Source organism: Sinohyriopsis cumingii, chromosome 12 (genome assembly GCF_028554795.1).
Source record: "Sinohyriopsis cumingii isolate HCF-2022 chromosome 12, ASM2855479v2, whole genome shotgun sequence".
In the NCBI taxonomy this organism is placed as follows: Eukaryota; Metazoa; Mollusca; class Bivalvia; order Unionida; family Unionidae; genus Sinohyriopsis; species Sinohyriopsis cumingii.
In genome coordinates, this window is record NC_142972.1 from 120,309,365 (window position 1) to 120,331,716 (window position 22,352).

The 22,352-nt window shown below is 36.6% G+C and overlaps 1 protein-coding gene across 1 annotated transcript in view; it reads left to right on the plus strand.

The window, feature by feature from the left end:
• LOC149787346 (guanine nucleotide-binding protein G(s) subunit alpha) overlaps positions 1–22,352 on the plus strand; it is a 163,918-nt gene that overhangs the window by 92,480 nt on the left and 49,086 nt on the right. Inside the window, exon 6 of the mRNA XM_089977898.1 lies at positions 9,188–9,242. Coding sequence (XP_089834024.1) covers positions 9,188–9,242 — 55 coding nt within the window. The remainder of the gene's footprint in view (positions 1–9,187; positions 9,243–22,352) is intronic.

Consider the following 22,352-nt stretch of genomic DNA (forward strand, 5'->3'; position numbering starts at 1 on the left):
AGACAAGATGTGAAGTAACACAAACTTCACTTAATGTGGTTATTAAATGATTGGTAAAGTAAATCATACATGGGGAACAAATCTAGAATGTCTTCTTTACACTGATATATGTTACCAGTGGCTGAGCATGCAGATGGGATAAAAAAAATCAGCTTGCAGTTGGTGGGGTGGGACATGGGGGCATATCTCAAACCACATGAGTTTGCCACTTTGTGTTTGTTAATTGTTAATTAATATTTAATATCCCCCTTTTCCTGTTATGTCAGTGAATCTGTACAGCATGTGGGGACCTCCACCTCGTTAATTGGTCCATTATGTCCCCTGGCTGACTACAGATATGCACGTATAGAGTGGAGGAAACATCAATCCCCATCATTGTCCTCTCACATAGCCCCATGAATATCTGGTGGCCTGTCCAGTCATTACTCAGTATCAGGTGATCAGTTGCCAGCTAATCCTGTTGATTGGTCAAATTGTACTGGTCATCTTATTTTAGTCACCGACTTTACACCAATCATTACTTAGAGGTCTCATTGTTATAAGGATAGATTCAGACTGAGTTAATCCCTCTCCCCACTCTGGCATCACCCCACCCCACCAATAAAAGATATGGAGTCTGTCCAGAAGATCCAGACTATGGAGATGATCAGATTGTTATTCCCCCCATGTTCTATTGTCCTAGTGAATCATACAGAATGTGGGGCACTCTACCTCAGGATAATTGGTCCCTTATCCCTTATGCCCTTTGGGCAACTGGAACTTGTACCCAAAGTAGAGGAGATGCAACTCATCTTTTACTTTCACCTCATCAGTTGGTATAGTATCATCCAGAAAGGCAAGAAGTCATGTCTTTATCCTGGAACTTAACTGAACACATAAAGCCCATGCTCACCATGACAAACACAAACGGGGAAATGCGGCTTGCTCGTCACTTCCACCGAAGGTCATATTGATGTCCATGCACTTTCCTTTTCAGAGTGTTTTAGATGATGCCTTATTGATCCTCATTGACTCCAAAAGAGTTTGAAGTAGAAACAGTCCATTTGATGTCTTCTATGAGGCCCATCGGCTCCTTAGTTGGAGGAGGAGTAGATCTGGTCTGTTGATAAGGCAGTAAATGAAGTAGACCACCTTTTAAATGTGGATTGGTGCACAGTTCAAGAAGATCCTTTCTATTTTGGTAAAGATCTCTCAGAGTCGTCCACAACCAGATTTTGCTGCTTCTTCCTCATTCCTCTATGATTGAAGAAATATCATTGAGTTTTTTTCATCAGGTCAAGATGTCTCTCACTGGCTTAAAAGGTGGCCCATTCATCCATCTACCTTGACACCTAGGGTCTCCACATTTAATTGCTGGGTTCATTCCCCAAATTGTTCCATTAAACCTCTCCAGTTGGACACAGTTGCATTGCAGGTGGGTATTTGAAACGGAACCTGGATATGCCTTCCTATTAAAACAATTGAAGCTATTGAGCATTAAGTCTAGCTTCTGGTCACCATAGCCTTCCATGCTGATCTCTTCTCAGCTATTTTGTTAGGTATGCTGATGGAGGCTTTTCTGAACCCAGCTGCATTATAGATCATGCTGGATGCCGTGGCCAAGACATCCTGATATTCACTTCCTGCTGCAATGCTTTATTGCCAAACTTTTGCACATATGCTCTTATGTGCCGGACTTACAAAACCACAGTAAAGACCTTTGAAGGGCTACTCCATTATAATCATCCCTAATGTAGCTTCACAAGATTTGAAGGATCATCAACATAGATCCTTGATCTACTCCTTGCCCATTGCAGTTGGCCAGGAAGCACACTAAAGAGAATCGCCCCCACAGGCCATCCATTAAATTTTTCAAACAGGTGCAGCCGCAGTCCAATGCACCTCAGATGAGATCCCCTCCTCGTTAGTAGGGTTCAGAGTGGGAATAGCTGAGGAACCTATAGGAGGGCCATTCTTTCCCAGGTTGGTTGGTAGAGACAGCCATAGGGGCTTGTATCATCTCCTGTCATGCATTTCTCTCCCAAACATCTCTGCAGTTGTTATTTAGGTTTTCTTTTGGAGGCCTGAGCATCACTGATCAATGGGGGGTCCATTCTATTATGAGTGAGGGTGCCCACATTGGTTGGCGGGGTTTACTGACTTCAGTTTGGAAACAAGGACCCCCATGTTTTTTCCCCAATCTAATCCAGTGAAAATAAGGGAAGAGGTGCAAATACTTTTATGCAGAAAGGGGCAGTTGAGTGTCCTGCATGTTCAGTCTCCTGTATTCTACTCCAGAATATTACTGGTCACCAATTTAAGTGGGAAATTTTTGTATCATAATTAATCTCTTCCTGTGTCTTCTGAAGGAACGTTTCAAGATGGAGACCATGTCCTGACTTCCAGTTTAGCTCATAGGAATCAATTCCACGCCCAGAGTTTTCACCCAAGTGCGAGTTTTCATGCAACCCCCACTCCTATCTGTTTGTCATAGCATCATATTTTAGTTCGGTGCTCATTTAGAGCAGGAGGGCATAATTTGGGGGTGGGTGGAACATTGGACAACATTACATTAACAATCTAGAAATGCAAGCTGTGTTTCAAACTTTGCAAGGGTGCATTGACAGAGTAGGGGGATGATGTGTTATGGTGTCCTCTAACAAAATGTCTGTCATAACACATCTCTCTGTGTGGAGGTCTGGAACCTCCTTCACTGGGCAACCTCAGAGAACATCATCCTTCAAGTTTTCCACTTTCTGGGGGGAAACAAGCTTATTAGCAGACATTCTATCCCGAAGTAGTCTTCGTGGAATGATATTTTCACCGATCAATAATAGAGACTCTTTCTCGCTATAGGGGAAGCCTTTGGTGGATTTATTTGCAACCTGGCTCAACAACAGACTTTCCTTCCGTGTTTTTTCTTTCAGTCATACCCCAGAGAGCATGGGCTGTGGATGCATTCAGCTTCAATGATGTCATCTGTTCACATATACTTTTCCACTGTTCCAACTGCTACCTCAAGTTTTACAAAAGGTCAAAACTTTAACTGCTGACACATTCTCGTAGCCCAGTGGTTATTGTTTAGCGATCTTCTCTACCTCACAGCATCTATTGCAGCACAGTGGTTCCCTTCTCAACAGCCCACAGATTCTCCACATTCACGCTTGGTTTATCTTGGGTGACCTGTCACCCACATCAGGTTTCAAGAATGCTAGTTGCATCATTCGGGCCAGAAGACCTTCAGCATCCAAGGTCTGTAGTGCCATGTGGAAAATCTGCTGTGATTAGTACAATATAGATTCTGGTTGTCCCTAAGTAACTTCATTTGCTGATTTCCTTTTGTTCTATTTTGAGAACTGATAGTGTTTAGTATTGACTCTCCAGGGCTGCCATTTACAGCACACTTTAAATTCTTTCAGGGCTCAGCATTTGGTTCAGATTCATACCCACCTGACAAATTCAGCTATGCAATAGCAATGGTCAAGTTATTGCTGCCATTAAAATGTTGCCAGGGTGGGTGGAGAGGTAAAACTAATTTTAATTATGCAATACTTTGTGCCACTATTGCCAAATGCCCTCCTTCCACCCTGCTCCGATGTCCAGGTGAAATCATCTATGATAAAGATGTCTGTTCTGCACATGGACTCGTGAGATCCACAAGTACACCATGTCTTAGTGACAATTATCCACCCTGGGAGAATGTATTCGCAAGCAAGGTTTTCCAACACAAAAAGTAAAAGATATACAGTAGTGACAGGTAAATATTGTACAATTAAGATTAGTCGGCCCCCCCCCCCCCCATGTGTATATCAACATGTTTGATTTGGCTTTGTGGGTTTAACAAAAGTTTTCAGCAGATAATGGGCTGTATGTGGTGACCAGTATATTTGGTAGAGGAAAAATCTGGGAAAACCCCATGAAGAACCACCGACAGACGTGAAGTTTTGTCATTGACATGCCTTGGCTGAGTTGAGAGGTGAACCCATGTGAATAGAGGTGAGAAGACGGTGATCTGCAAAGGCATGCAGTTTAGACCACTCAGCTACACAGGGCCCTGCATATCAACTATCAGCTTGTAGGCCATGCCGCTTTTAACTTGTAAAGAAATGTACCTATGACTGGTTCCCAACATGTAGAAGAAACCCTTAACAAGTGGCCCAGATTCTGATCCTGATTGTGTGATTTCCCGATCACACACCAGTACATGTGAGGGATTATTTTTCTTAATTTCTTACAAGGAAATCATATTGGAAAAGCAAAATGGCATACTATCAGTATGGATGTAGCTTTGGAGATCATATAGAATTTTCTTTAACATCTTTTAAAAGAGCATAAGATGTTTACAACAGTAAATTTTGTTGTAAATAAAAATCACAGAATAGACTGGCAGAATTTGTCATTTCAGTACTTAAACTGCAGTAAACATTACAGACACAAGCATAATAATGTCATCTACAGTGTCTGTGAATGCACCATTCTCATCAACAGTGTTAAGATTTTGTGCTTTGGTTTTTGTACTGACGCAGATAGGGTTTTGAAAAAATGTTTCGAATACTTTTTATGTGCGTGTGTGATTTGGATTTTTAACATAGCTTCAACAGTTTTTCAGTCATGTTGCTACAATATCTGCAGTGTGGCAGTTTATAGTGATGAATAGCACTGGGGCATCATGCCACAGACATGTAGCATGATGTCCCAGCCCATCACATTATCCAGACACCAGGCTGACGAGTCCTAACACTCACCTCCTAATGCTGAGAACCTAGCAATGCAGCTGTTAGTACCATTTTTATAAGTTTTTGGTATGACTCGGTTCGATCCCCAGCCGAGTCATACTAAAGACATAAAAATGGTACTAACACCTGCCTCACTGGGCATTCAGTATTAAGAGGTTAGTGTTAGGACTGGTGGGCCTGCTGTCAGGATAATTTGACTGGGTGGGACATCATGCTATATGTCTGTGGCATGATGCCCCAGTGCTAGACATCAGTATAAACTGCCAAATTGAAGACATTGTAGCAATATGACTGAAAAATTTTTAAAGTTACATTAGAAATCCAAATCACAAACCACACATCACATCATCTTATTGGTTATATGATGCCAACCATAGGGACTGTATTGAAACTAAAGTACAGTGCTCCTTATAACATCACGAAAGTGTTCCATGTTATAAGTGATGGTGCTGTATATTGAGGGATGTTAAAAAAAGGCTGTATCACAATAGTGCATCAGAACAAAAATACAGATATTTTATGGTGTGAAATCACTTATTGACTCTCATTAACCAAGAACTAAAATTTATAGAAATTTTTCAAGCAACGACAACAAAACAAAGTTCAATCAATTTAATGGGATTCATGATCATGCCATTGTTATAAGGATAGTCAACAGCATACTGAGGGACATTAAAGTGAGGGATCACTGTATAATAATTAATGTATACTACTTATTTCTACCCATTTATTCTTGGAATTTTGTCTCACCTATCTTGCAAGATGGTGTTGTCTTTATAGCCCAGTTCAAAGAAGAGTCCTAGCATTCCAGTTGAGAACTTTGTTGTTAGCAACATAATTTTAAAAATACAGTAATTATTACATGTATGTATGTAAAGTCCAATGGAACACCTGTTATCAAATAGAATAATCCATTTTCACTTCCTCAGTGAGTACAGAAAACATTATGCACTGAATAAAGCATTGGAAGCATTTGGAGACACAGATTTGGTGCCATATATACTCACTTATAAGTTGAGTCAAACAGGAAACAACAAAGATCCAGACCTGCTGTAGCATAAAGTGCCTGCACATCAGGGTATGTGTTTATTTTACTGATCACTCCTAACAAACTGCACAGACCAAGATCTTCTGGTGCATTATGCAATGCAGATATGGGATCTGTGCAATTTGCAGTTAGTCTTGTCTTCTAAGCGAGTAAATATGGTATGAATAATTAGTGATTCTGTTCTAAAAAATATCAGAACATCCTGATAACTTAAATACTTATGTGTATTTGTCAACTACCTGGACAACTGCAATGCAAAATATACATCTAGCAATAGATAGTATTAAAGTTGGTATATTTGGTCTTCTGGAGAGAAGTCTCCCTTAAATATGCCACAGGTATCTGCTGTAAGGCTTGAATTTGCTTTGTGGCAGTTCCGTACTTGTAGGTAAGTATGCAGTATAGTATGTATGTATTTATTAGCATTTCAAAGTAGAGTTCCAAAATTGTACATGTAAAGAATTGCACAGAAGGCTTGAAGAAGATAAACCTTGCCAAATAAATATAAACATGAAGTACCGTATATACTTGGCTATAAGATGATTCCAGCTGCAAACTTCAGAGACCCAGATCTGCCGTTGCATAATGCCATTTATTAGGAGTAATCAGTAGAAAAAACAATATAGACTCTGATCTGAAGGTGCATTATGCCTTGACATATTAGAAGTTTTGTTGTTTGCAGTTTGACTTGAATTATGAACAAGTACATATGGTACTACAACACTTTAAATTCACAGGCTACTCTTATTATGTGTTAAGCCTTTAAAAACTCGTGTCTACATAAGCAATGATGGGGGAAATGACACATTAGGTTGTTGACTTTTAAGGATTGGAAATAATGTAACCATATTTAATGAATTTCAGTGATGTCAAAGCAGGTGGCATGATACAGGTGTTGCAGTTGTGTCTGGCAGGTTACATTAATTTTAACTTGTATAAGCTTGCCAACTAAATTTCACATTTTCAACACACATTAATTTCTGGATTTACATTTTTTTGGGCCCAAGTTTCAGACAAGAAAAAGTAATTTATTTTCTTTATTCCAATACACATGGTATTCAGAGAACTTGCAATTTTGAATATGCATGCTTTTATATGCAGTTGAGCCTATGAAAAGAGGGCCTATAAAAACTTTTAAAAATGGCTATACCAAACATTTTGTTGGATCCCAATTTGCTTAGCTCAGCATATATTTTATGCTTGTCTGTCCATCTCTATCTCAGTCTGTCTGTCCATCCATCCGTCATACCTTGGTGAAGATTTGCATTTAGGTCAGGTTTTATGCATTGGTGGGGCATCTATGTTCCATGAACACATTTCTAGTTTAGTATCAGCTAATAAGGCCCCCAAAAATATGTGTTTCTGGTCGGCCAACCGGCCTTATTTTTCCATGCCTACCCTAGCACTTTTTCTCCCCAGGACAACCCCCCCACCAAACATTCTCAAAATTGATTTGTGCATCTGATTGAGCTGGTTTAGCCCAGTGCTTGAAGTACTTAGTACATTTTATATACTAAACACCATAATATAAATAATGTTTAAATAAAAAAAATTTATTTTTATTTTTAAAAAATCCTGAAATTGATTGTGAATCTAATTGTGCCAGTTAAGCCCACTACTTGAAGCACTTAGTATATTATATATATTATATATACTATTCATTATAATAATTTTTAAAAACAACAAAAAACGACCTACTTACCATAAATTTAAAACCAATGTGATAGGAAACACACATTTTGTTTGTGCATAATAAATATCAACCAGAATCAATAATCTCAATCATGGTTGGGTTTTCCACACCCCTACTGGTCATAAACCAGAAGGGTTTATTGGATGGTCAGTTTGTCCACCAACAGACCAGTGTCCATCCATTGTTTCCCATCTGTCTATTAGTATTAGTTTGTTGTTGCAGGATCAAGCTTTCATCTTTTTTTTTAATGGTATCCACCAAGTGAGTGGTCAGTGACAAAAAACATCAGGAAGCAGGAAGGGCAACAATTTATTTAGTGGACACCATGTATTGATTTGAGTATGTAACATGGCAGGCAAGATGATTGCTGTCACCATAACTTTTTTCTTTTAAAGGATTCTATCAGGGTGAGAGATATCAAGAAGCCATTGAGCTCCATAGGGTTTGGAACTCCAGTTTGTGAAACTGTACTGGAGATAATTGAGATTAAGTAAACTTAACAAACTTTTGAGTCAGACACAACATTTATTGCCAGTAGCTCAGTCTTGAGTCACACTTCTGGACATTTTCCAGCTTGACATTAGCAGTACAGAAGAAGAAAAAAAGCAAGTGCCTTACTGGGAAGGTCTTGTTAACTTGGCAGGTCTGATAAATAAAAACATTGCTGTATATAGGGTTAGTTCTAAATGAAAATAATGCAAGTGTGAACTATCAGAATTTGAAATATCTCTTGCCAGTTACATAGCCATGCTAATGTCTTAAAAGACAAAAAAAATCCATACTTCTTTGTTTATGATGTTGATATAACATCCAAGATGACTACATTGATGACTGTCTTTGATATCTCCTCATAAATTAATGGTGATATCAGCATTAGATATTCACCACAACATTATTATAGTAACATGTAGCTGTTTGTGTTCAACATGACATTATACAGGCTATCTTGAAAATCTTCATGCCACATGTCCCCATTGCAAGACATCAGTACTGCCACACTGCAGACATCATATCAGTATGACTCATATTGTTAAAGCTACATAAAAAATCCAAGCACATATTTAATTGGTTGTGAATGAAAATATTGCGATCTGACTGCCAACATAACGGCACTTTCATGAAGGTGTTTTGAAAACTAGACATAATTGATCTTGGAGTCAAATAAAAAGTTATAGCTTGCATTTTTATACTTTATTAAGCTTATGGACACAGTGACATTGTATTTATTTGGATAGTCTACACTTGGACGTTAAAGGTCTTGACTTGGGGGTTTTAACTCAGCGGAGTTGGGAGTATGATAACATGAACAAATATGAATGAATTGGGGCTTTGGGGTGAAATGTAGCTGGTGCCATGTATAGCCTATCTTGTGCAGAAAAATGGCATTAAACAAGAAGAAGAAGACTCTCCAATAGTATGGTATTCTATAGTTGAAAAGAAGCGAGGCTCTGATTTTGGATTCCTGCAGATTCTTAAATTCTTTCTTAACAATGGAGCATCAGTCCCTTTGAGGTGTTCCAACATATATATATATATATATATATATATATATATATATATATATATATATATATATATATATATATATATATATATATATATATATATATATGTATGTATGTTCTCTAATTTTAGCTAATGATGTAGACAGAGGGTGTATGATGAATGAGAAATGCCATGCATGAACAAAACTGTTAATAGATTACTGAACTTCTCTACTTTTCTTTTCAGTTTTTTAGACAGAGTGCATATAGTTAGACAGAAAGACTACACACCAACAGAACAGGTAATGAAGTCCATTGTTTGCACAATAGAACAAATTTCATATTAAATACTGCTTTTGTGTTTGTAAGTCTATACAGTATATTGATTGGTGATTCACCTGTTTATGAGCAACAAATAGATATTCTGTAGGTTGTTTGTATTGCATTTCAAACAATAGATCTATGACTAAGCAGAGTTAATTGCATGCCATATTGGCCTGCAGAGTACAAGGACAATGTTACAGTATATATAACATGGGCAGTGTGTGGAACTTTATAATCAAACTTTGGGTGCTAAGCTTGTCAGGCTTCTCAGCATCATTGTTCATTGGTTCTTTTACATCTTGCTTGCCAAAACGTGTTTGAATCTAAAGTTGAATAACTTCTCTTTCATCTGATTTTTCTGAAATCTTCATCATTCAAACTACTGTCAAATAATGTAGTAAATTTTTTGGATGTAATTTAATGTCCAAATGCTTTTATTTAAAAAATAGTATATTGGGAGATTGTCCACTTGTCTGTCTCACTGTCTGTTAGCTACCACATCTCTTAAACTGCTGGGTATATGTATGTAGTGGCATTTAATTGTACCATGCCACAGAAGTTGCTATATAGTGGCAACTAAAAGTAAAAGAATTTAAAATGAAAAATGAATTGCACAAATGTTTCTTTTTTACATTAAACCCTTACATATAATTGTAGACATGAAGTACAACAAAAGATGGAATATAAACAGTAAAGATGTTAAAATGCTGTAAAAAGGTATATAAAATAACATAGAAAGGTAACATATATAAAATTCTTAAAGTGTGTGTTGTCTCTTTGGGTGGAAATTGATGAAGCTTTGTGGTTACATTGCTTCTATAGTTACCATCTGCAAATATGGGTAAGTTGTTCATGATAGGGTCACAGGTAGGGGCTAAAGGTCCTATGTTAACAAATTTTAAATTAAAGTGACATTTTCAAATATTTTATGCCCAGACTTCATGTATGTAGTTGTAGTAGGAAGATGCATCATATGGGTGATATATTTTATATTATTATGACCCTGTTAGGGGATGGGGTATGGTGGATGGGCAATATGCAGTAAAGAGCATGTGGGATTTGAAAGGCTGTGCTTTTGCAGTCATTTAGTTTATGGATAATTTAGTTTGCTGACTTAATTTTAATTTAGTTTGATGGAAAACGCTGTGCTAATGAGTAATCTTAGTTATGTCTGCTCTGGAATTTTCTACATTACAGTCATCTAATCCATTTTCCATAGACTGTAATGTTAAAGTTTGGTCAGGTTACTCTACTTTCGTGGTTAGACCAGCAGATCCCATTTATGTCCAGGGGATGATCTATCCAAGAGGAAACTTCTAAATTGAAGCAAAAGATGCAGTGTGACTTCAGATACGAAATATGGCCTGTTGAGATCTCCCTGTTTACATCTAATAGTACCTGTGCAGCAAGAGCAATAAAATGAAAATGGTTTTAGGTTAAAGTGAGTTTGAAACATAAACAGAAACATCGTAACACATCAGATCCAGATGCAGTCCAGAGCTATACATGAGCTTTAATCTGCTATTTTAGGATACAATGAATAATAATACAAATGCTGTCTTTTTTTCACACTTACATTCACAAGTACATGAACACTACAGTTTGCCTTTGAGGCATCCTGTAGTTTTGTATATGTCATTATAATGCTTGCAACACACAAGTTCAACACTTAGTTTCTTGAGTGATCCGGACAATCAAACTGGTTTATACTGATTATGTAATGAAATGGCAGAGTTCAACAGGCCAAAGTGCCCAAAGACTGTTTTGTTGACCTCTTCAACACTTTTCACAAAACCCATTGCATATGCAACTGCATGTCCAAAGAGATTATTGGCACGTGGTCCCTTGATGACAAATACCCGAAACTGATATGATGCTTTTAGGTAATATGTGCCATAAACACACCTCTTGAATCCAGAATCGCTCCAGGGTTGCACAACTTGGATTCCAATTGTCTCAGCTTTGGTTTTGTTGGAAGAGAGTTGTATGTTGCTTCAGACATAACTGTTGCATCTGCTCCAGTGTCTATTTTGATGTGAACTGAAGCTCCACAAATGTTCAAAATCACACGCCTTGCCTCATTATCATCATTGCACATAGTTACTGAAGCCAAGGAAGAATGCTTCTTGGTATTCTGCATAATCTGTAGCTGGTGTGTCATTGAATGTGACCTCATTTACTCTTTTTGAGTGATGGACAATGGCAAAATGGTCAGACTTGTTACAGCTTTACCGTTTTCCTTTAGCGGGACATCTCTCACCTCTACCATGCCTCCTGTTTCATTTGTGACATATTTGTTGTGCTGTTGTTTGACCAATCTGATTTAGTTCTTGCCATTGATGCTGTCCATTTTGGTTGGTTGATCCTGGTTTGTGCTTGATGCCTTGTTCTGTTTAGAAATGTCATCCAAATCTTTGACCATCTGACTTTGGCTGCGTATCTGACTTTTTACCATTTCTGACTCTATTTATATGGCCTTCACTAAGGTAAGGTCGGCCTCCATTTGTAGCATTTCTGAAACCTCTTTATCCAGGATTCCAATTACAGGATGATCCCTTATTGTGTCGCCCTTTTGTGTGCCAAAGTCACAATGATCGGCGATTTCATACAGCTTTCTTACAAATTCCTCCACTGACTCTCCTGTTTTTTGACTAGGTGAAAACACTTTCTTTTGAGAATTACATTGCTCTTGGGGATTAAGTAATCGACAAATTTCTGCCAAATTGGGGCATACCTGTCGGTATATTTGTCGTTTGCAAACTCAAATGATTTAGATATTTGTTCTGCTTCTTTCCGCATTGCATATATTAGTGAACTTACTTAAACTGCCTTAACTTCCTTATTTAGTTTGGTGGCGATCCTGCACGAAAAGCTGTTTCCAATCTGGCCACTCCACTGTCTTCTCCAGACTTGATGCAGAAAGTGGATTTTATCAAATATCTTTACATCCAGAAAGTGCAAAACTGACAACATCTATTACACCACTGGGTCGCTTCTGCTTTAAACAAGTTCCATTTGATATTACATCGGCGCCAGAGATTTTTCAGAGAAAAATGAGAGCTGTTGACTGGCAATGAAGGGGCAGAGGCCATTATGGATGATATATTCATATATGGCAGAACCTTAGAGGAGTATGACAGATGCCTAAATTTGATACTGGAAAGCTCAGTAGGAGTGGTCTCAAACTCAACAAAGAAAAATGTGAATTTAAGAAGCACAAACTGAATTCTTTGGTCATGTGATAAGCTCGGATGGTTTACTCTCCAGTCCAACAATGGTTGCCGCAATGAAAGAGCTACCAGCTCCATTAAATATCATTGAGCTTTGTCGCATCATGGGCATGATCATCTACCTTAGTAGATTTCTCCCAGACTTGTCTACAATAATGTGACCAATTATGGACCTGCCGAAATCAGACACAGCCTGGTATTTGGGGCCCAGACCAGGATTACGCCTTCATGAAAGTCAAGGAGATGCTGACATCCATACCAGTCTTAGCATTTTATGACCCTGGCAAGTTTACATTTGTCAGCGCTGATGCTAGCAGTTATGGAATTGGTGGGGCAATATTCCAATAACATGGAGAGAAACTCAAGCCGGTTGAATTTTGTTCCAGAACACTCACCCCTGCAGAGGTTAAATATGCACAGATAGAGAAGGAGTGCCTTGCATGTGTGTGGGCCTGTGAGAAGTTTTCACGATATCTTGTTGGACTGGACTCCTTCAGATTGCATATTGACCACAAACCCTTAGTAGTTTGGTGGCAATCCTAAAGCGCACAAAATGCTGTTTCCAATCCAGCCACTCCACTGTCTTCCTAAAATTGAAGCTCTCTGGTGCCTGGAATTTTGCCATTTTCATGCACTGCAAAAGTGTATGTATCTTTTGGAGTCACATCTGACACCATGTCATGGAAACAAGGGAGTCCTCGAGTTGTTACACAAACATTATTTATTCACATACATTCTGAGTACGCATCAATAAGCTTCCATGATGGATTGTGGTGCCTCCTTCCTCCAGGAGCAGTCCCTAACTAATGTTGCAGCTACTAAGGGGAGCAGTTATTAGTTAGAACTAGCAAGTAAACTATGATAGCACAAACATACAAACATAAGAATCAAAGGCATAATGAATGCCTTGAGAGCTCATGCAGAAGCAAGTGGGAAATATCTTTGTGTCAGCAAGTGTAACACATGAAGTTACTATGTGTTAGAAACTGGAAAATTAGATTATGCAGTAATTCTTGCCAGTTCTCACTCTGTACATGAGGTGTTTCTGACTGATTAACCCATTACAGTTCATTTGGTTTATTCCATAGAACTTGGTTAAAGTATTTACTGCTTCAGCCCATCAATTTACCCTTATGTAGGCTTTCTCTGAAAAATTGTGTAGATTTATTCCAGTAATTATTTTAAGCCAGTTGATGACTTTCATTCTTTTAAATGTAGTAGTAAATATACCACAATACATAGGCTGGTTCCATAGCTCATAGGAGAATTAGTTGTCGTTACTTTGATAATAATCGTTCATAGTTGACAGCATTGTTCTTTCATACCTCAGTGAAAGCATAGTTATCTTGGAATAACTTTTTTGATGATATATATAATAATTTAATTCGATCTGGAAGCCCAGTGTAATGAGGAATTGTTTAAGTTTTCCACAAAAGAATACAAGTTTACCTTTCAAACTTCTTCCAATATGATTAAAATCAGATCCCCACTGTTCTACTTGAAGATCTAACCATGACTTATAAGGGGTCGTGTTCTGGTAACCTTTGAATTAGCCCATGGAAATATAGTACAAGTCATACATGTCATGTAGGCAGTCAGAACCAAGTTTCAGTGATGGATGTCATTTGTTAAAATTTGATTGCACATACCTTTAAAAGGCAACTATTCATTTTATTTGGATCCTTGTATATCAATATTCCTTTAGTAGGTCATCATTTACATTCCCCGAGAAATCATTAAAGTAAAATCAATGGTATGTTATGTTGACATTTTTGGACGAGGTGAGCCTAATGGTGCAATCAAATATAAACTGGATGAAATGTCCCACACAATGATGTTGCAAAGAAAACAGCACATATTGAAAACAAATACCATTTTTTTTATATAATAGATTTGACCTTCTCTTGCTTGATCCAGTTTAGTACCTGGCTACCATTGTAAATGTCCATAACCAATAAATAATTCTCATCTTTTTTGTGGCATTTAACATACAGAGCATTCAACATTCATGATTGAATAAGGCTTTGGTTAAACTATTTAGTATAAATTTTAGAACAACAATTAAAATTATTTTACTTTGAGTAAATTTACCCACATGACCTGTATGACTTTTCACTCGAGAACAAAGTTGAAATTGACAAAAATAGAGTCATTTCAGGATTGTTTTGCTTGATGTTGAACACAAAAACAACAATAATTTTCTTTAAAATATAACGTTTTTAGTTTTAAAATACGGATGCTATGAAATTTGGAATTCCTATGTAAAGTTGCCTGCAGAATGCATTTTTGCTGTCAGATATTTTGTATGTTTAGCTAATGAGTTAACTAAATGACTAAAATAAGAAATGCTTGTAAAAGTTCTCCCATCTTGTATAGAAATTCTGTATCTTGGTATATATAGTACATAGCGATATATAGACTGCTCTGGTTAGAGTGTCCACCTCAGATGTGGAAGGTTGTGGGTTCAAACCCTGGCCTAATCATTCCAAAGATTTATAAAAATGGTGTTAACAGCTGCCTCGCTAGGTGCTCAGCATTAAGTGGTTACTGTTAGGATTGGTCAGCCTGGTGTCAGGATAATGTTATTGGGTAGGACATCTTGCTATGTGTCTGCGGCATGATGCTCCAGTGCTAGACATTACTATCAACTGTCACGCTGCAGACATCGTAGCGATATGACTGAATTTTTTTTAAAGCTATGTTAAAAATCCAAATCACACAGACACACACACACACACACTTAGTCTGATATCTTGTGTTTTGTACATGAAACTGCTTTAAGTTTCTGTATAGCTGCATTTAATTGTTTGATTATTATCAAAATATATATTCCTGAAACAACTCAAAGACTATATATTTCCTTAAAATCTTTAATGAACCACTGTTACTTGTAGTTTACAGAGTCTGGCACGGATCATTTTTTAAGACAAACATTTTTTATATTTTTTACTATTTGCTTATCTTCCCTTGTTGGCCATTGAAAATATCCAGGATTTCTGCATATATTCATAAATTGTACAACTGCCTTCTGTCCATCATCTCTAATGGACTGGACTAATCCTGTATACCATGTATTCTTATCTGCAGTAACAACGTACTCACATATGTCAGATGTTTCATTTTTGGAACATTTGCTTTTTTATTCATTTTCTACTTCTTGATCATATTTTTCATCCTCATTCACATTATCATTCTATTCCGGTCTTGTTCTTGATCTATGTTCTGAAAGAGTGTGAAGCAATCCAACAGAAATAACTAGGCAAATTGTAAACAAGACGGGTCTTGGACTCAGATTCTATGTAAACATGCTGTTTTGTAGCTTACAGTCATGGGCAAAATATTAACTGTGTAAACATTCTGTTTACAACTTACAATCATGGACTAAGTTAAGCACACCATATAAGTTAAATATACATAACACTTAGCAGACAACTTCTTTCTGATATTACCAGTTCACTCTAAATGGCTGATAACATGGTTGAAAGGGGGTTGGATATGTTTAATCCTGATCCTTTTATGCTCTGTGCATCTGTTGCTATAGAACACAGTCAGTTAATTAATTTCCAATAAATTGTAATGTTAATAATTGGCCAGATTAACATACTTCTCTGATAAGATTGGAAGATGATACTTAATCTGTGTAAAATGTATCCAAGAGGAAACTATTAAAGTGGTGCAATTGATTTGATGCACTAATCATTTTTGAGAAAATTCCCATGGATTGTCCCAATATAAAAGTATGGCTTACTGAGATATCACTGTATGCAACCAATAGTACCTGTGCAGTGATAAAATGAAATTGATTGTTCAAGTCTATTGTTTGGTACAGTTTACCCATACAGTGATTGAATTTAATACAGTCATTAACACACCACTTACACTAGCTCCATATATTTAACTCTTAAAATAATTATTTCACTTTGACCATTTCAGTCACAGTTAGTTCACTCCAAGTCAGACCTCAATTAATGTATTATCAATGGGGACAAAGAAATTTTAGCAACATTTAGCAAGAAAAGATTACATAGACATAATTTACCTTGCATGTATTCTTTAATAATTGTGACAATTGATATTGTACCTATTGTAGTCAGACCACTAGGAATCTTACTGTGGAAACTTGATTCAGGCTTGAAGAAGCTAGAGAGGAAGGCCAAGCTAGATATACAGAAGTAGGCAGCACTTCTTGGAATAGCAACATTGCTGCTGAAGTTCTTGATTAGGGACCTGATAACAGCCAAATATACCATCAAAACACAATGCACTTGTTCATTATATCGCTCAGTGTTAAATGTGATTCCAGAAATACAATGATTATGCACGGATAGTACCTCATTATCAAATTAGAAATGATTAAAGAAATAACTAATTAACAATATTCTTAAGCTTAAAGATTCCTCAAACATTTTAAATTCTAGCTGGACATTGCCAAAATGTTTTACTAAAATCTGATTTTGTTTCTTGTTAGTTAATATTGTATTTGGTCATTGTTAACTGTTGTTTTATGTATCCATCTGTTGAACACTCAAAATTCCCATCAGTGCAGATCATGTGACGGGGTTGGCTAATATTGATGTGCATTTGTAAGATGCAAGTCACACCAGTGTTGCTGAGTATGCATTATTTAATCTTCTGTATGATTTGATTCAGCCCATGTGGCAAAAAAAAACACAACAAAGCTGCAGTTATTTTTAGCTCTGCCAGTCGTAGACAAGAAGAGTGTATTTGGTGGTCTGTAATCCACCCATTATTAAATGTTTGCTATCATTTCTAAATAACTTGGAGGATTGACATGTAACTTTGCACACATGTTCAGTTCAAGGTCTCGTTGGTCCAGTTTGGCTGAAATGATGGCCATCTTGAAAATCTTGTTTTCGTTGCTGATTCTGGATGGATTGATGGTTATACCAACATGGGGTTTTCAACAAACTTTACCAGTGCAGGAGGTCCAAGATGACCATGGTACCAATATCACCTCCAATATAACACAGAAGTAATGATCTTGAAAATCTTGTTATCACTAATCTTGTTTAATGGATGATCCTATTGACATTTGGGTTTTCATTGAAGATGTGATGTTGATTGGGTCCTAATTAAACATGGTGCCAATTGACATCCCATATGGCTACCAGGTAGCCATCTTCAAAATCTTTTAAATACTTCTCCTGAATATTTGATTACATCAGCATGAGGTTTCCACCTAAAGATGTCTTACGATGTCTAGTTATTTATAAATACAAATGCTGCCAATCTTACATTCAGTATAGCAGCCATGTTGGCCAAATTGAATTTTTTTTTTTTTACTGCAACTCCTGCTTAATTGATGGTCATATCAGCATGGGGGTTTTCACTTCAAGACTTATGATGTCTAGTTGGTCCTGTATGTAAATGGTGCTCCTCAGACATCAAATAAGGCCACAATGGTGGCCAGCTTGAAATTCTTGCTTTTGTTACTCCAGAATGGTCATATTGATGTGGGTTTCTCTCAAAGTCTACATGGTCTTAAATGAAATTGGTGCCAGTCTTACATGCACTAGAGCCAGCAAGGTAGCCATCTTAACAATCTTGTTGGTACTGTTATGATTCATTATCAGTACATGTATTAATTAGCTTGATGGTCTATCCATCTTTAGTAGATTTCTCAGTGATAGGTTGTGCCATTTTATACGTGTTGACATATTGGGTGTATTTCTTGCATGCACATTACATATACTTGTCATTGGTTCATATGCTATTCTCAACATTAACAAGAAAAACAAAAACAAATTCCAAACTTACTGACTCTTAGATGTCAAGAATTCTTATTCAGCCTCTTAGGCCATTTCATTCTGCTCCATTCAATCAGGCGCATGACTCATCCTGACAACAACAACACCCTTTGTTTTGCAATGCATGAATGGTTTTACAACCTTTTATTACCAATTTCGTATCGTCTCTTAAATTTTGAAGGCATTATTGTGTTGTCTTGAAAACAGAAGAAATAGTACAATTTCCTCATGCAAGGAAACTTCTTATCTAGAACAAGTCCAAGTATGGATCAGAGATGACTGACAACTAGATCTTTCACAATATACTTACTTTTAGATGCAAAACAACTGCTGCAAACTCACACATTCTTTTCTCTCAATGGAAAAGGAAAATATTGACAACACTCACTCCCCTTCTACAGGTTAACAAGGTGACTGTATTTCATGTGGCATGTAATCTGCCCCCTTGGCAGTTTCTATGCTAATTGTTTTTTATATAGCCTATCAGCACTTTCAGTCATGGATTACATATATCAACTTAAATGGAGACATTCCTAACTTGTTTCCATATATGATACAGATCATTTAATATCCATTTTTGTTTGAAGTTTCTTTGTTGGTTTGTACCTATTTTAAAAAGATTGAGTTTGGATGCCAGTACTTCTGGTGTGTCATGCAGTGAACAAGCTACAGTTTTGATTGAAGGTTATTGTTTTACTTTTAAACTAGAACAAACACCCACCAATCTGAATTAAGTGCAACATAATTCACTACATGATACACCTGAAATGTAGTTCACATGTTTGTTACAAGTAGACAAGATTTGAAGCAACAGTGAAATTTTGCATAAAAGTGGCTATGAAATCATTAGTAAAGTACTTAAATCATGCCTGAAGAACAAATCTGGCATGTCTTCTTTATGTTGATGTATGTTGTCCATTGGAATTGTCCATGGAGGAGGGGGATATTGCAAGCCATATTAGAGTTTGGGTGTTATTAGTTTCTGTTTGTTACTGACAAAAATAAATGCATGTGGCTGCAACAGCTTTCTCAGATGAATTTGCAATTTAAAGAATAAAAAAGTCAAACCAACAACTAGTAATTATTCATGACTACTGAAGATTAAAGTAACTTGTATTGGGTAAGTATTATTTTGCATCACCTTTCTGTATTGATATGGAAAAAATCTTCATATACTGATTAAATATTTCAGCCCTAGTTCTTGAGGAAGGTAGTTTATTCCAGTTGCCTGTGCACTAAACAACCTACTTGTTTTGCTTTGTTGTAAAGCATGAAAAATAAAGCATGCAATCAATGTTGGCCATCTTCAGAGTCTTGCTATCACAACTTGTCATGTTTTTGTTTTTCATTAAACTAAAACGTTTTACACTAAATAGATGGTTGGTCCTAAATGAAAATGATGCCAAATTGACCTGTCAGAATTTGACAAATTTCATAAAAGATGGTGATACCAGCATGTAACTGGTTTTAGATGAACAATGTGCCTGCCCATCTGACCTCCAACATGGATCCATAGTGGCCATCTGAAATGCAGTTCTATGATTTTTCATCTTGCATGAATCATCCTCCAAAACATGTTTCAAGAAGAAACTCTGACCTTACTAATTTTGAAAATGTATTAGTTTGGTTTTATAAACATTCAGCAGTTATGATCTATAGTAGTTGTGAAAAATTTGAATCTTAAATTGTTCTTAGAGAAAAAAATCCAAATTTGCAGCTACCCATTTTAGCATAACAAGGCAGTTTGCATTTGATCTGACAAGTGTAGCAGGTGTTTTTAGCAGTGATGTTTATACCTTTATAAAAAATATATATCCAATCTACTTTAAAGACGGCTTGTTCAATAATGAGGTCTTATTTCCTGGTATGTATTCATATGCAAAAAATCTGGCTGCTCGCTTACAGATTTTTTAAAGTTCATCCAGTATTGTCTCGGACTGGGGGGTCCAAAACTATCGTCATTTTCTAAATAAAATAGGACTAACTAAAGCTTTGAAAGCTGATTCTTTCACATTTTCTGGGCAAGATGACATGTTAATCTTAATAGGTCTAAAGAAGGATTTGCCTTGGTGAAAGTGAAGGTTTCATTTTAGGTCGCTGGTAAATGTGACTTTTGAATATTTTACTTTGAGATTTTTCACATTTGTGTTTTCCAAGGGAAATGACACATTAAATGTTTGAGATATTTTTGTCATTTGCATTGCACTACATTTGTTAAATTTTGCATATCCAATTTTCCTGCCCATCGAACATCAGATTTCTGTTTAAAAACAAGAAAAATTAGCTGCACATATAGTTTTTAATTCAAATGATAGTAAAGATTTCCTTCACACACACACACACACACACTCACTCTCTCCCTGACACACACACACAAACACACACTGACACATACACAAAATTATAGAAAAGTAAAATGAGATGGTGATTAATGAAGATATAACAAAATGTAAAATTGTATGGACATCCACAGAAACTACATATGCATGGAAACACAAAATTATCTCTTACAATAAATATTCATCCGTTAGAAAATGCCAAACATAAAAAAATCTTGTAAGTGTGTCTGTAGATAATAATTTACAAATTTTGGATGGCCATATTGACAAGCTTTATAAAGTTCTGTTTTCCAAAATTGCCCTACTAAGCAGAATTAAGAAATATTTCTCATTCATGTATTTTTCTTACAATGGATTATTGTTGAGCTGTATGTGGAAACTGTGCCAAATCTCAGCTAGACAGGATTTATAAACTTCAGAAAAGAGCAGCATGCATTATTTTTGCTGCTTCTATTGATTATTCATCAAAAAGCATTGCCTACAGAACTCAGATGGTTTACAATATATGAAGGAAAATATTTTCACTAGGCAGCTCCGGTATACTCACTTATGAGTCCATCTGCAATCTTTACATACCCAGATCGGCCATTGCATAATGCACCAGCAGATTTGGGTCCATGCAGTTCATTAGGAGTAATCAGAGCAATGTAGACCTCGATCTGCAGTTGCATTATGATATGGCAGATCAGGATCTTTGTTGTTTGCAGTTTGACTCCACTTATAAGCAAGTGCACATGGTGAATGTCTGCATGGAGCTGTAGCAGAGTATCTTAAGGATTTATTCAGCACATTACCATTCAAGATCAACATAATACAAGCCTTCATCCACCTAAACCAAGCCCAGAGCAATTTAACAAAAGCCACAAATACTTTGGGACAGTTCTGTAGAACATACTTCCACTACATGTAAAATCTGCAGAAAGTTGATGTTATTTAATGTCATAATATTATAATACTACCATAATTAGTATGCAATTACTGTTATTTTTTTTGTAGATTGGTATGCTGTTTTTCTTAAGAGGGCCTTTTGTATGATGCAGATTGGTATGCTGTTTTTCTTAAGAGGACCTAAAGGGAAAATAGTTCTTGACTAAATGAGTCACCTTCTATGAATAAAGTAGTAACGGTAGTAGTAAAAAGGTTAAATTTAAAGAAACAAGGTTAAATTTAAACTGTACAACACTGAATTAATTTACAAGCAAACAACTTTAAGTGTGCTAAATCACCTGAAATTCAGATACCAATTCTCCTTGACCAGAATGACAGATTTCTGAATAATTATGTTCTTCTTAGTGTCACCATTTATATTCATTGTCATTTAGGTGCTCATAGAAACCTAGCTTGTAATAAGGCAAGTTGATGGAGAACATTTTTTGGAATTGATGCCATATCAAAGTCAACAAAGCCTTTACATATTGATCAGCATATCCAGATTGACCAGTCACTTATGGGTAGATACCGACCACCAGTGACTTGGGCACTGGTCAACAGACCAGGTACCAGTTACTGGTATCCATAACTTGTCAATCTAGGTATATACCAGGGATGGGTTCAAATACCCCCCCCCCCCCAATTACCTACTCATTCAATCCCCGAGATGGTTCCTGCTTTTATGCATTCTCCTGGGATAGTGAATTGTACTGATGTCCCTTCTTTTCCCATGTTTCTTTTTGGTATATGAAACTTTCCCCTTCAGGGGAGAGATCAACTTATACTACAGTGAATGATGTTTATGTGGCTCCCAGTATGTA